The sequence below is a fragment of the Populus nigra genome, chromosome 6 (assembly GCF_951802175.1).
Source record: "Populus nigra chromosome 6, ddPopNigr1.1, whole genome shotgun sequence".
Taxonomy (NCBI): Eukaryota; Viridiplantae; Streptophyta; class Magnoliopsida; order Malpighiales; family Salicaceae; genus Populus; species Populus nigra.
The window spans coordinates 4,902,803-4,916,544 of record NC_084857.1 but is presented as its reverse complement, the minus strand read 5'-3'; the positions used below and the strand labels follow the sequence as shown (position 1 = coordinate 4,916,544).

Sequence of the window (13,742 nt, the reverse complement as noted above, 5' to 3'; positions counted from 1 at the left end):
AAAAATAATAGTTAATACTTTTAATTTAATTAACAAAAATTGATAAGGAGGTTGTTGGCGCGTGATGAGCATATTTTCCTTTCAAAATATACGATCGGCGGCTCCTCTTGCTGTTGTGCATAAAAAAAAAAAAAAAAGAAGCTATAAGCATATTTAAAATTGCAGTGATACCTTCATCTTTAGACAGTGTGTGGCTTCCTAATCTTTAGTTTATTGTCAATAATTTTTTTCCTTCATCCTTTTCTTTTCTTTTTGATTTTAACATTTGACCTTTTAATTTTTCAAAATAATTTTCTCCTTCATATTTAGTCAATGTTATTTTAATTAATATTTATTTTATTTAAAATAATTTATAAAATTAAATTTTTTTTTAATTTCATCGTCCTTCATTTTTAAAATTTTTCATATTTAGTTTTTTTTTGCAATTTATTTTATTTTAGATAATTTTTAAAATTATTTTTTTTACAATTTCATCATCTTTTAAGTTTTTTTTCCTATCATATTTTATCGTTATTTTTTTATGGCTATTATTTTTACTTTAATGATTTTTTGAAATTGATAATTTTTTTTATTTCATTATTCAACATTAATTAATTAAAAATTAAACTTTTTAAGTGAGTCTACAAGTATTATGAGTTTTAAAGATTAATCCAAACTTAAGATATTCTCAATTTGCTTGATTTTTCCCTTCTTTTAAGCTTATATTTTAAGAATTTTATACCTAAGCATTTTTTTTAATTAGAGATTAAGTTTTATTATTTTTTTAATATATAAAATTTTTCACTAATTTTAAAAATGATTCAAGATATCTCAGGGTTTTTTATTTATCGTTTTTTGTTAAGTTTAGCTTTTTCAAAAAAAAAATATTTTTAAAATAAATTAAATGATTAAATATAAATATGAGATACTTACTTTATGGTATTTTATTTGGTTTTCTTACTGAGTCATTGGTCTAATGACATGTGCAACCTCTTTTGATGTCGCATGCGTGTTTCACAATGAAATTAAAAATGAATCAGTGAGGTTTTTAGTATTGGTGGGGCAGTGTCCACAGTGAAATGACAATAAATCTTTAATATACTTTTATCTCTTGAGTATGATATTGATATTTTATTTTTTTATATAGTTAATTATTGCTAAATATTTTATTCACTTTTTAATTAAATTAACCAATTTTATTTAATATAATGTGTGTTTTACATCCGAATTAATGATAGGTTTTTAATTGTCTCCGTGGATGTGGGTGATAGGTTGTCTTTAAAAGTATATTTTCCCGGGAGGGAGGGACCAGATCTTGATGCTAGTCATCATACAATATGACTAGCATCTCCTAACAACGTTAATGACGGGTGATGTCTCTCCACGTGAAATAATGACATCATCACCTAGAAAGGCTAAAGGAAAGACGCAATCAGTGCAAGTCTCCTGTGCTCGCCATATTTTTTATTGTTGTTGATGGAACAAATAAAAGATCACATCAGTGTGTGTGATGCAGATGCCCTACCCAACCTCAGCTTGTATTCTAGCGTGATGCAGATGCCTTCACTTTTGCCGGGTCTGTCTGGAACATCGAGCAACCCTGCTCTATTCTAGCCCCCAGTCTACTCAGGGACGCACCCACAATGGCACCCCCTTCTTCTTCTTTCTTTCCAAGTAAAAGAGAAGTTTTTTACCACTGATTGTAAAAATGGCCGGCTTGCTTTCCTGTCTCTATCGACCTTGAAACTTCATTTGAAGACTCCTTAGCTACATGCAGTTTTTTTCTTCTGTCCACTGACAAGTGGTGCCAGGCTCAAGGCATGATCGATGATGCAAGGATATAAAATTTAGTGCTTATGCAGCAACATCGGCTTGAACCCCATTTCTCTATAGCTACTTGTAAGATATTCAGAATCAAATCTCACACGCACCAAAAGTGAAACGGGTTGAGAAAGGGAGAGGATTGATTAGTTACCTTCTTGCGTGACCCAATGGCCTAATATACTCTTTTTTTATTTAATCAAAAGGCTCAATATGTTTTTTATACGAATAAAAGAAATTGATTGACGGGAGAGAAAAAAGGGAGCAGGAGCCAATCCCTGCTACAAAGCTTGAACACAAGAGAGAACAAACTCTCCCCGTTTAAATCCAATGAGAAAGGGGACAAGAGCTTGACTCTGTAACTGAAAGTCATAAAGGTAACTTCCAGGGCTTGACTCTGTAACTGAAAGACATAAAGCTACCTTCCAGGGTAACTGAAAGTCATGAAGCTACCTTCCAGGGCTTGACTCTGTAACTGAAAGTCATAAAGCTACCTTCCAGTTGCCTGGTGGGAACTTTCAATGTAATTTGCTAATGCTTTTGTATTCAACGAGGATGTACCCGAGATGGTAAATGGCAGACAACTGTATAGTTCTCAAGAACACACAATTTGCTCTAACTTCTTCTTTTTCTTGTTTTTTTGGTTAGTGTAACAGTACTGAAACCATATCTATTTGGGTTTAGTTTTCTCTAGCAATGTCAAGCGGAACAAGGAGCCTCTTTGCTGCATGAGCAGCCCTTCTTTTTCTAGTCCTGGCCAACCATACTTGCAGAGCTAGAGAAAGCAACAATTACCGCGTTCCTTCTTCTTGCGGTAGCGACCATAAAGCTACCCTTTCTGTTCGAAATCCGATCCTCAAAACTGTGGCAACAAAAGGTATGAACTTGAATGCGAGAGCTGCCGTGCACTACTGTACTTAATGAAAAAAGAAGATGATATGATCAACATTGCCAAACCAGCAAGGATAGGCTAAAATCCCGAACTTCCCAGGAAAAAAGAACGAGTGTATTGGGGGTTAGATGGATTCCGAAGCGTCCCATTCTAACGTTATTGATGGTATTGGGTCAGCAACTTATTTTAGGATTCACTGGAACGTTGTGCGTCTGGGACGGCTAAAAATCAATTGCTCTTTGAGACACTAGAGTGGTTGTGTTTCAGTCAAGAGAGCCTACGGCTCAGCATAATTACCTCTTAAAACTATTTTGATACTAGAATTTCACCTGTGCTGCTGCATAGGATGTCTGAAAGATTGTTTCCATTCCAGTCTGTTTGATTTGATTTTCATCATTTGTTAAGCTGTGTTTGACAGAAGCTGAGATTCAAACAAAGCTGATTTTTTTACCTCTAATAAACGGTGAACGTTACGAACACGAACAGCACGAATGCGCATACCATCATACCACATGGGAGTTCTACGGCACTTCCACCAATAATCAACTGGTGCAAGAGGCATCACTTTGTTCTTGCACCAGTTCCCCATGACATGCTGATGTGTCAAAGCTCCCATCAACATCCAACGGATACAACCAATCAGAGATGATAAGAACTATTATTTTATCAGAGACAAGCCATTGAAAAAGTTGAGCTTTAAACACGGCATCCATTTTAAAAAACATCACTATCATTTACAATCAGAAATCACATCAGAAGCTTTTCTACTCCCCTCCTTTTTTGTCTCTTTATCATGGATATCAACTTCTATTTTGGTAAAAATTAACATCAGGAACACATAGCAGTGTAACTGCAGCTTCAAAGTTAATTCAGTCAGCTTCAAGTTCAGCACCAAACTGCTCCAATCGAGCTGCATCCTCATCATGATCCCGGACCAAAGCATGATTAATTAATCCGTCATCCTCGCTAGCATCTACCTGTCTTCCGCCAAACCTAAATAGCAACAAGTCGAACCATAACATAGTAGTAGTAGTAGTAGTAATAAATTTAGATGACGTAAGAAAGATTGAGAAATGCCAAAGCATTAATCCATATTGATTTCATTTGATAACACATTCTTGGGTTGACCTACAACACTATTCTGACAGAATGTCTCATAGAATGCATGCTTCTTTCTGATTCACAACGTGATAATCACCTGTACTGTATAATATTGGAGATGGTGGCAATTTGCACTATCCAACAATATTTCCAAGCAAACAACAAAAACACTGAACAAGTTCTAGCATCCAACATTGTGCAGCACACTGGTTGTGTTGTAAATAATGCATCATACACAGTTAAGACAACAAGTGTGAGCTCAAGAAGGCAACCGTAATTTTACCACCAAATTGTATGCATGTATAGAGCTAAGATATCCCCATATGCATGTTCAAGTATACTTCCATTTCCCTCAAACCCACCGTCAGATGCAGTCCTCTATTCAATTTAGTTCAAGCAAATCAAATTTCAAGAAAGTTTGATATTGAAAGTATTCACTTCATATTGTGACAAACTGTTCATATTTTGTATTGCATGAATTTTCAATTTCAAAAAACTTATGTATATAAGCACTTGGAATTTATCATTTATGATCCATACATATCATATCTGACAGTTTGATGAAAACGTCATCTCAGTAGATCTCTTCTCATGTATACATAAATTTAATTATCTACTCGTTTACTGCTGATATTTTAAGGCTATCAATGTCTGACTATTACTGCTTATCCAAAAGTAAAAATGAGGAATCATCATGCCAAACTTGTTACCGTGCTGGTCAATTTCTATGACAGTAATTTCTTTACTCATGTCCAACTGAGTCATTTGAGTAACTACTAATTAACAAATCAGAACATACCATCGCCCATTCATCAATTCTATGCAACTTTGAGCATCCTTTCTGTCTTTAAATTTCACTAAAACAACACCATGTGGATTATTCTCACAGACCTGCAAGCAGAGCCATAAGAGAATATGAGGCGGCGGGGAAAATTAAAATTAGCAGAACATAAATTAAAATATAGTCAACAGCAACTTGACAATGGAACTCAAAAGTGGTAAGAATGCATTGGTAAAGGAATACAAGGAGAAGAAATATGAAAATTTTCAAAATTAGTTCTTAAAAATTGCATGGAGGCAGTAGGCAGCCAAGCAAAATCAAACAAAAGTAAAATAACAACTTCCGAGCTTCCTGTTGCCATGAAAGGGAAATAATTCTTTTGTAAAGAATTCAGGCTGTATGAAGAGAAGATCTTACATTTTTTTTTTTTTTTTTTTTGGGGGGGGGGTGGGGGGGGGAGGGTTTCCCCTGCTAACTTGGCCCAGGCCAGATTGAAAATAAAGTGGTAATGGAGGAAAATAATTTTCAATTCATGTTTGAAATTGCACAAACTGATCCCGAGTAATGAAAGATAAATTTGGATACCCAGGAGTTCATAAAAGGTCAGTGAAATCAGTTTTGGAGAATGTAGGACTCTACCAAGTACCAAGAAAGAGTGCAATTAGATGAAATGAACAAAATCTGTACCATTACATGCAGAATTTACCAGCCAGCACTAAACACAAACCAGTGCAAAGTTTCTACTGCATGACTAGTTTCTTTAGCATGATTTGTAACAGGGTATTTAAAAATGCAATGCTTGGCTAAGACATTTCAGTTACCTTGACAGAATCAACTGGACCAAGCTTCGCACATTCCTCTCTAACATCTACCTCAAGTTCTGAACGTAAGCTTTCATCAGCCTATAATAAGAAATTCAAATATGATAATGGTACAAAAATCACTGAACTTCATATACAAAAACAGAATGCAGCAATCCTACCTAAGGGTCCATGAAAAATAAAGAAATGAGATGGCATTTTTTGTTGAGAAGAAAGTAACATGTTTAAATAGATTTAATGATGATAACATTTGTAATAAGAAGCTGCAAAGCAGATGCTGAGAACAAGAGACAATGTTTTTCCTCAGCGTGCATGGAAATTTTGGGATGGGTCGCTTTTAGTTAGTTCATTTGAATGCTTCACCCCATGCTAGTATGTTGTCTTTAAACTGTCAACACTTGCACTGTTGCATAATCATAACCACAGGTGGCAAAATTACATCAAGGGCACAGCTAAAAACACCCTTAACAAAATGAACTGCTAAAATAGACACAAGACTTGCAACTTTATCACCATAGGTCAAATTTTGTCTCTTAAAAACTGTGTGCACAAGGAAAATATTAAGCAACAAAAGGATAAGAGAGTAAACGTTCAACATGAAGTAAATAACAGAAAAGAATAACTTGCTGTTTCTTTTGCCTTATTTGCTCAACAAACGATAGAAGTTATCCGTGTCCAAACAAATGTTGGACAGATTCCGATAAAAGATATCTAAGCAAACAGTACTTTTGCAGGAAGTCCCATCCAAACCATAGATGGTTCCACACTCACCCTCATTTCAGAAAGAGTGAACATTTGGCGAAGAACTACAGTAGCTGGAATTGACACCTTGGCATCATCACGGCCACCTGTAGCATTCAAGCACATGATGTCAGATGCATGCAAGGCACCAAGGCATCACATGTAAAAGCAACTCCAAAGAAACTCAAGATAAAATCCTCAAGGAAAAATCAGAAACACTCATGGAACAAAATTAAAAGAGCTACTTCGAAATGAAAATAAAAGCACGGCATATAATTTTCAAGCCTTCACCCACATCAGATCCACTCAAACCTGGTTCAAGATTTACCCTAGCCTTTTATTTCAATCGTATTGAAGGAATAAAACAAAAACACAGAAATTGTATTGAAGGAAAATTGTATTTTTCATGTATTGAAGGAATAAAACACAGAAATTCCTCCTTGATTTGAACAAGCCAAAGAAAAATAGCTGGAATTGACCCTTTCACAATCAAAACTTCTTAATGAAGGAGTGGTTTAAATCATGGATATTATGCAATGTCATATGAGTATATTTATTTAATTTCAGACAAGAGAGGGATAGAGAAAAGTAACTTTCACTAAGAACCCTTTTCTGCCACATTTACTGAATTACATTCAATGCCTCAGACTGAAGAAGAACCTACCCCAACCAAGTATCCTGTCCTCAACCTTTTTCAGCTTCCTTTTCTTCTTGCTGTCTACTTGTTTGGTTATAAATCTGTCCCCTGCATGTATCATGAATAAGACTCACTAAAAGTGCACAGCTTTTAATAAATAGATGCAAATAAAATAATTGAAAATCCTTCGGAACATAGAGATATTATTCATGTACTAATCAATATGCAAACAATGGTAACAAAAATCCTCCTTGGTATTGCAATCTGGAAATTTGAAACATAACGGTTTGCATTTGTTACCTTTCTGCTCAAACTTGGCTTGGGTGACCGACATAGGAATTGTGCCCCCGGGACGCAAAGGTGTCCCATCCAAAATTTGCATAGCCAAATCAACTGAGGGTTCCTACCATACAAAACTTGCATATACTCTGAGATACGAATCTGGTCAGTTTCGTGTTGCAAGTACAGTAACACAGTAAAGCAATTACCTTCAAATATGTAACTAGAGCATCTCCTTTTATTCTTCCAGTCTCTTTGTCAACGTAGATCTTCACGCGAGGCTTTTTTTTTTCAGGATCCTACAAATTTCATAACTTGGTTTCTTAGATGTGCAATTCCAAATGAAAATTTATCTAGGATTAAACATCACAAGTCTGAGAAGCAAATGCACACACAAAAGAGAACCATAAAAAAAAATCCATTTCACCTTCTGCTAATGCATAGAGAATGAAAGTGAAAAAATAAATATTGTGTGAGGATGATTAAACATTAAACAGTATTATAGCCTAAAAGATTAATTTTATGATTCTAAAGGTATCATACTGGAACATAAATGCCAGCTAGCAAGTGTGATTTTAAGACAGCAAGATGTGACATCTCAACTATGTCCAGAATAATAAATGGAATAATAAAGCATCAGCTCTTCTAAACCTGCAGAGATGGGTAGTTGTGCAACAAAAACAGTATTTTCCATCCTCTTAATATGTGCATGCACTTTACAAGTACCATATGCACAAATTCTCTTTAATTTTATCATTATACAACAACAACAAAGCATTACTTGTATCATTTAATTGTAAAAATAAATAACCATATCCAGTCTTATCTTTGAGGAGAGGACTTCACCTAACATTTTAAAAGCCCTTCAGTAATATACAAAACAAATTAACCTTGTGTTTAATGCTCTCTTCTTTTGAACTTTTTTCTATCTCTAGTGCATGCATGCAGCACATGATTACTGAATTATTGAATTCACATCATATAGGATGATAGCTGAACATACTCTGCTACATTAACCAACAGATTTGCGAGCATTTTTTAATTAAAAGACTAATGATTATTTAACAAGATTCTTTTCCTGCGCTGCCGAGCCTGGCCTAAGTTAGACTATCACAGGATAAAGGTGAGTCAAGACTTCAACCATGGGTAGATTAAGAAAATCTGTAAAATACAAACAATACCTCCTTAATTACCCCACACTTGGAAAATACCTCTACCACCTGCAATGTTTTTCTAAAATTAGTTTCTAGCCAAGATAAAACAATAACAAAAGATTAGACAGCAAATAACTTACTTCTTCAGCAGTGACATCATCAGGCAACCCAGTTACATAAACATGCGTATTGACTTTCAATTCAAACCAACTATCAGGGGCCTTATTGGCTTCCTGCAAGATACATAACAAGGAGGTAAGCACAGCCAAAAACATACTATCCAAATTAAGAGACAAACAACAAATATCCCAAAAAGTCATCATGTAAGCTGCTGTACCTTCATTCTTGTTGTAATTAATTTTGTTATATATTCAATTTTTATAGTCCCAAAACCCATGCAAGTATTTGATAATAATGGGAACAGCAGGCTACAGTGGTATACTGTCAGTCGTTCTTAAAACCAACTTGCATGAACAAGGTTACTAGAAAAGAGGCAAGTTTCCATCTTCAATAGTTGTATGACAAAAGAAGATATGAAATAAGATACCTTCTTATCAGCTTGCTTGTCCTTATCAGTTTGCTCATCCTGTAATTTCCTCTTGTCACTACGTTGTGATTCTACTACTTCACCAGTACCATTGGCTTCATCCTTCAAAGAGGCATCAGCAGCATTTACATTCAGAAATACCTCCTCTTGTTCATGGAAAGTCATCTGTTCTACCCCATACTGCCCACTTACACTTGATAGATTATCCTAGAGGATCAGTTGATTATGACCAGAAGATTGTGATCACCATTTCAATCATATCAGTATGAAGATGATATTAGGCCAAATAAAACAGTGGTAAAAATGGAGAAAAGAAAAGTAGCATAACCTTTTCCAATGCATCACTAGGAAAAAATTTAGGCTTTTTGATGTGATAGGGGAGGCAAGAAAACCATAACAAGGTATCCTCAACATTTTTTTTTTAAAAAAAAACCACCATGATAGAACCAAGAAATCCAGAAAGATAGCAATGAAAGTTCAGAAGAGATCTCTGACTTGCCATGATCACAGAGATGATCATTAGAGACTGCCTTTTCCAAGAACAGTAAGTGCTGATCACATGATACAAAATTAATTTTCTTAAGACGCCAAAATTTAGGTTGGCAATGAGTGGTAATTTTTATGATATTATCTATTGAGAAGACAATCTTGGCTTCATAGAATGGGCCACCAAAGGGTATGCTTTCTTCCCTAGGAATCCTCCATGTCCAATTGCTCTTACAGACCCTATTAATCATATCACTCGAGCCTAAACCCCATTGCTCTTTAGATACAAAAACCTAATTAGTCCTACAATTGCCTTGCACTGGAAATCCGATACACTTTTAGGCCATTCATCAAGCCCGCAACCCAAGAATTCAGCAATGCTGCATTTGATTAGTAATGATATCAAGAATCAGAAAATAAATCATCTCAAAAAGCTTCAAATAGAAAAAGTGATAACTCCCTCCATAACCACTAATGATAAGAAATAATCAACAGATTGCAAATGACACAACCCAAACCTATCCCTAGCCACTTCATATCCCTCAGCAATACTCTTCTCGATCTTAATCACAATGGATTATATGTGCAAGTATACAGAGGTGCATGCATATATGTTTACATATGCATGTATATGAACTTCTAAGAAAATAATAAGGTTAATATATGAATGCCAGAAAAATAATGCTAACACTGAATTTGAAAATAAAGTTTTAACAGTTCTTGAACTAATATTGGAATGAAAATCAACCCTCCAAAAGCTACAAAATGACAACCAACCTGAGGAACCCAGGCCCTAAGGCTTCTATCCCACTTGTATGTAGTCCCATCATCATCTGTGAATTCATCCTCACCATCTGGTGGTGACAGAATCCTATCAGAATCATCTATCCCGAAATCGTCTCCAGTGTTGCCAGGAAGAGATCCATTTTTTAACCTTTCTGCCTCAGCTTCTGCCTCTTTCACCTCCCTTTGCCATTTCTCAAACTCATCTTCATCATCGTTGGAAGACACTGCAGACAGAACAAAGTGTAAGACAGTCTTTTCTAGGAGCAAGAGGAGAAAAGATGGGGGGAAAGGATCTTCACCTAAAGTAGAATAGTTGGCTTTCTGTTCATTGTTAGAATGGGATCCATTTCTCAATCCAACAGATCCCAAAGTGGCCTCTCTGACCTCCTGCAACTTCTCCCCCTCGTTATCATTGTAAGAGAGTGCTGCATGAAACATCCAAGGTTAAGAGCCCTCATTCAGAAGATGGAAATGATAAATATGCTTGTGAAAATACAAATTTGCATTACATATGCATAAAGATATACAGACAGTATAAACAGGAAGAAAAGGAGATTCATCACCTGCTCTGGAATAATCAGATCCCTGTTGAGAAGTTCCTGACATCAACTCAGGGATTGAGGACAATGGCTGCCAGTCACTTCTTCCTTCAGACCATACAAGTGTACTTTCTAAGAGATACCCATTCAAGAAATGCTCTGTCCAGGCGAAGCAAATAAGCAAAGGAGATGGTTCAATAGCTCATTAGACCAATTGAACATGTTACAGGTGAAACAATTGTCCTGAAACCTTGCTATTGGTTACTGGTAGAACTGAAATTCCAGAAAGCAGAGAAAAAAAAAATTCTCCAGTAAATTATAAGCTCCCACAAATGAAATGTCAATACATGATAAACCAAAAAAAAAGTTACAAGCACTCTTTTTTTCAGTCTTGTTCGTTCACCAAAACAGTTCAAGCATGCCCCTTTTTATTCTTTATTTTTTTTTTTAACAGAATGGCACAAGGTTTCAAGACAATTATTCCATACTTTGAAACCTAAATAACTTAAAAACATCATTCAATGAAATACAGAACTAAACTCACCACGTAGCTCAGAAAACACGTAAGGTCCAACCTGTTGTTGATCCTCACCTAGTATATACCATCCAACTTCCGCAACTGTGTTGTAATTGCCATCATTGCCATTTCCTGCACCTGTACAGTAAAAAGAAGAGAATCCCATTTCAACTCCTTTTAGTTGCATGCAAGAAAACATAAATACAAGCATAAACATGATTACATGAACACTATTTTAAACCACAATATTTTTCCTATCTATAATTCCTCACAACATTTCACGTAGCATTACAGAACCCATCAATGTCAACGCAATTTAAAACCATAAAACAATCAAAACCATAGCCTAAGAATTAAAACCCATTATTTATACACGCAATTACACACTTAAAAATAAATAAAGTCACAAACTTTTTTATGTGTTTAAGCTATCCTAAGAAAAAAAAACGACCAGAACATATCCGCAACAACTAGTAAAACCCAGATTAGAACAGAACCCTAATTGACAACATTCAACCTAGTTAAAACTCTTACACAAGTAGTAACGATACATGTAAACTAAAAAAAATCGGTTCTCTGAAGAAATATTATAACATTAAAAAACAATTACGAGAAGTTATTATATTTATATAGCAAGTGTCAGTGCTAACCGGAGTATGGTTGTTGTTGCTGCAGGGTTTGGGGATCGACGGAGGAATCTTTCAGAGACGACATCGTTTTTCTTTTTATTACAGTGTGCTGCTGTTATTATTGGAGACGATGAAAAAAGGGCAGAAGAGTGGAGGGGGCCTGGGTGGAAAGGAATCGTATTGTTTGGATGTGACAGTTGTTTTGTCCGACTTTGAGCATAAGGATGTCCTGTGGGTTAAACTGACAGTGATGCGGTTTGGGAGTACGATAGCTTCTGATTTTCGGGTGGTTTTTGAAATTAAAGTTGAATTTATTTATTTTTTTGTTAAAAATTAAAAAGAATAAATTATTTTTTTTAGTTTTTTAAAATTATTTATTATGCTAATATTATAAAAAAATTATTATTTTAATATATTTCTAAAAAGAAAATACTTTGAAAAGAAATTCTATTATATTTTCAAAAACTCTCTTAGATAAAGAGAAGAATCATTTTGACCATTTAAATATTTTTTGTTTCTTAAATTGTATTTTTTATATATGTAATTACTTTTTAAATATTGATTTTGACTTGTTGAAATAACTTGTTTTAAATTTATAAATATCAATTTTTTAATTGTTTTATATATAAAAATTTATTTTAAAGAGTAAAAAATATTTTTAAAAAACCCAATAGAAAAGTTACCGGAATGCCAAACTGCATCCTTGTACTTGTACTGTATCACTAAAGCACTCCCACAATTCATATTCCTTCCTCTTTCGAATTTTTACAAAGTACTGATAGAGTTCTTCAAGCTCGTTATTAAATAAAAAAACAGAAGAGAGAGAGAGAGAGAGAGAGAGAGAACAGTTACTTGTTTCTTGATAATATTTTTAAAGAAACAAAAATTAATGAGCTGGAGAAATACCTCATGTAGAGGGAGAACAAGGAAAGTGATGTAAATATAAATTGATACTCCATACCTTGAATTGTTTGAATTAAAAATGATGTTCATTTATGCACAAGAGTGTGTTTGGCTATATAATACCGATTAAGTTTTGAAGAAACAATAAAAAAAATTATATTTAATTAAAGTATTAACTAGTATTTTTAAAACATGAAACTCACTAAAAAACAAGGTAGAAACTCAGTTTTAAGAAAAACATCTTGTATCAGCTTTTTAGAGGATGTTTGAATAGAAGGTAGCTTTTGTTTTTTTTAATAAAAAATATGTTTTTATAGTTTTTAGAGGCGTAATTTGTGCTTAAAAAATATTGTACCTTTAATAAAAAACAACCATACCTTCAAGCCAAACACACCCTTAAAAGTTTTAATCTCGATTTTTTTCTCTCTCAACCAACAATACATACTATAAATGAGAGAGAAATAATCATTACAAAAAAAAAAACTTTCAAAATAACTCTTCTTTCTTTTTACTGTAGATCTATTTGCAATCCTACACATTTCTCTTAAAATTTTTCTCATCAAATTTGTTTGAAACACTCATTCTTTTTGGTTCGAAAATCATATCTCTGTTAAAGAATCCATCAGTTGATTGTCAAATTCTAGTAAAACTCATTTATCCCCTTCCATCATAACTCTCCCCCTCTTCGCACGCTCTACAATAACACATGTTTATCTCTCTAAAACCCCACAATTATCTCATTCTCCTTTTAAAATCCCTTCATTTTAGATATCAGCATGGATGAAAAATTATACTCAAACACAACATATAGTTAAAGACTGTATTAATAATCCAATCTATAATATTTTAACTCAAAAACTGTAAAATTAATATTAGTTGTTTTGTTTTTAAAATCATTTTCAAATACAATTTTAACCAAACACTCTTAAACTGTTTTTTTATTTAATATCAATTTTAATTATAGTTTAAACCAAACATGTATTTTATCAAATCAAATACAATTAAAACTGTTTTTAAAATTATTTTTTAAAAAATTATAACCACAAAAACTACTACAATACTAAATATACTCATACAGCTCTTATGTGTGCTCGCACTTGTCAGAAAATTTGCATATCCAAAATATATC

At 33.9% G+C, this 13,742-nt stretch overlaps 1 protein-coding gene across 2 annotated transcripts; it reads right to left on the bottom strand.

The window, feature by feature from the left end:
* Nucleotides 1-3,372: 3,372 nt before the first annotated feature.
* Nucleotides 3,373-11,926, bottom strand: LOC133697582 (splicing factor U2AF-associated protein 2-like). 2 transcript variants are annotated; one of them, XM_062120229.1, is made up of 15 exons: nucleotides 11,732-11,926; nucleotides 11,109-11,219; nucleotides 10,589-10,723; nucleotides 10,325-10,450; nucleotides 10,017-10,249; nucleotides 8,754-8,960; nucleotides 8,347-8,439; nucleotides 8,234-8,272; nucleotides 7,262-7,351; nucleotides 7,074-7,176; nucleotides 6,801-6,881; nucleotides 6,167-6,243; nucleotides 5,396-5,476; nucleotides 4,593-4,684; nucleotides 3,373-3,685 (listed from the first exon to the last, which is right to left on the bottom strand). In XM_062120229.1, exons 1-15 carry the CDS (start codon nucleotides 11,793-11,795, stop codon nucleotides 3,562-3,564), a joined length of 1,656 nt encoding a protein of 551 aa, XP_061976213.1. In that variant the 5' UTR covers nucleotides 11,796-11,926; the 3' UTR covers nucleotides 3,373-3,561. The 2 variants fall into 2 exon arrangements, with proteins under 2 accessions (XP_061976213.1, XP_061976214.1); XM_062120230.1 differs by lacking the exon at nucleotides 11,732-11,926 and having other exon boundaries at nucleotides 10,589-10,837.
* Between the last annotated feature and the right edge of the window lie 1,816 nt (nucleotides 11,927-13,742).

Bases quoted from the DNA above. Each gene is read 5' to 3' on its own strand.
- LOC133697582 (XM_062120229.1), bottom strand. From the start codon at position 11,795: ATGTCGTCTCTGAAAGATTCCTCCGTCGATCCCCAAACCCTGCAGCAA. The intron at 6,882-7,073 runs GTAACAAATGCA...TGATACATGCAG, and splicing joins AGCCAAGTTTGAGCAGAAAG to GGGACAGATTTATAACCAAA. The intron at 5,477-6,166 runs GTGAGTGTGGAA...TTCTTATTATAG, and splicing joins TCACTCTTTCTGAAATGAGG to GCTGATGAAAGCTTACGTTC.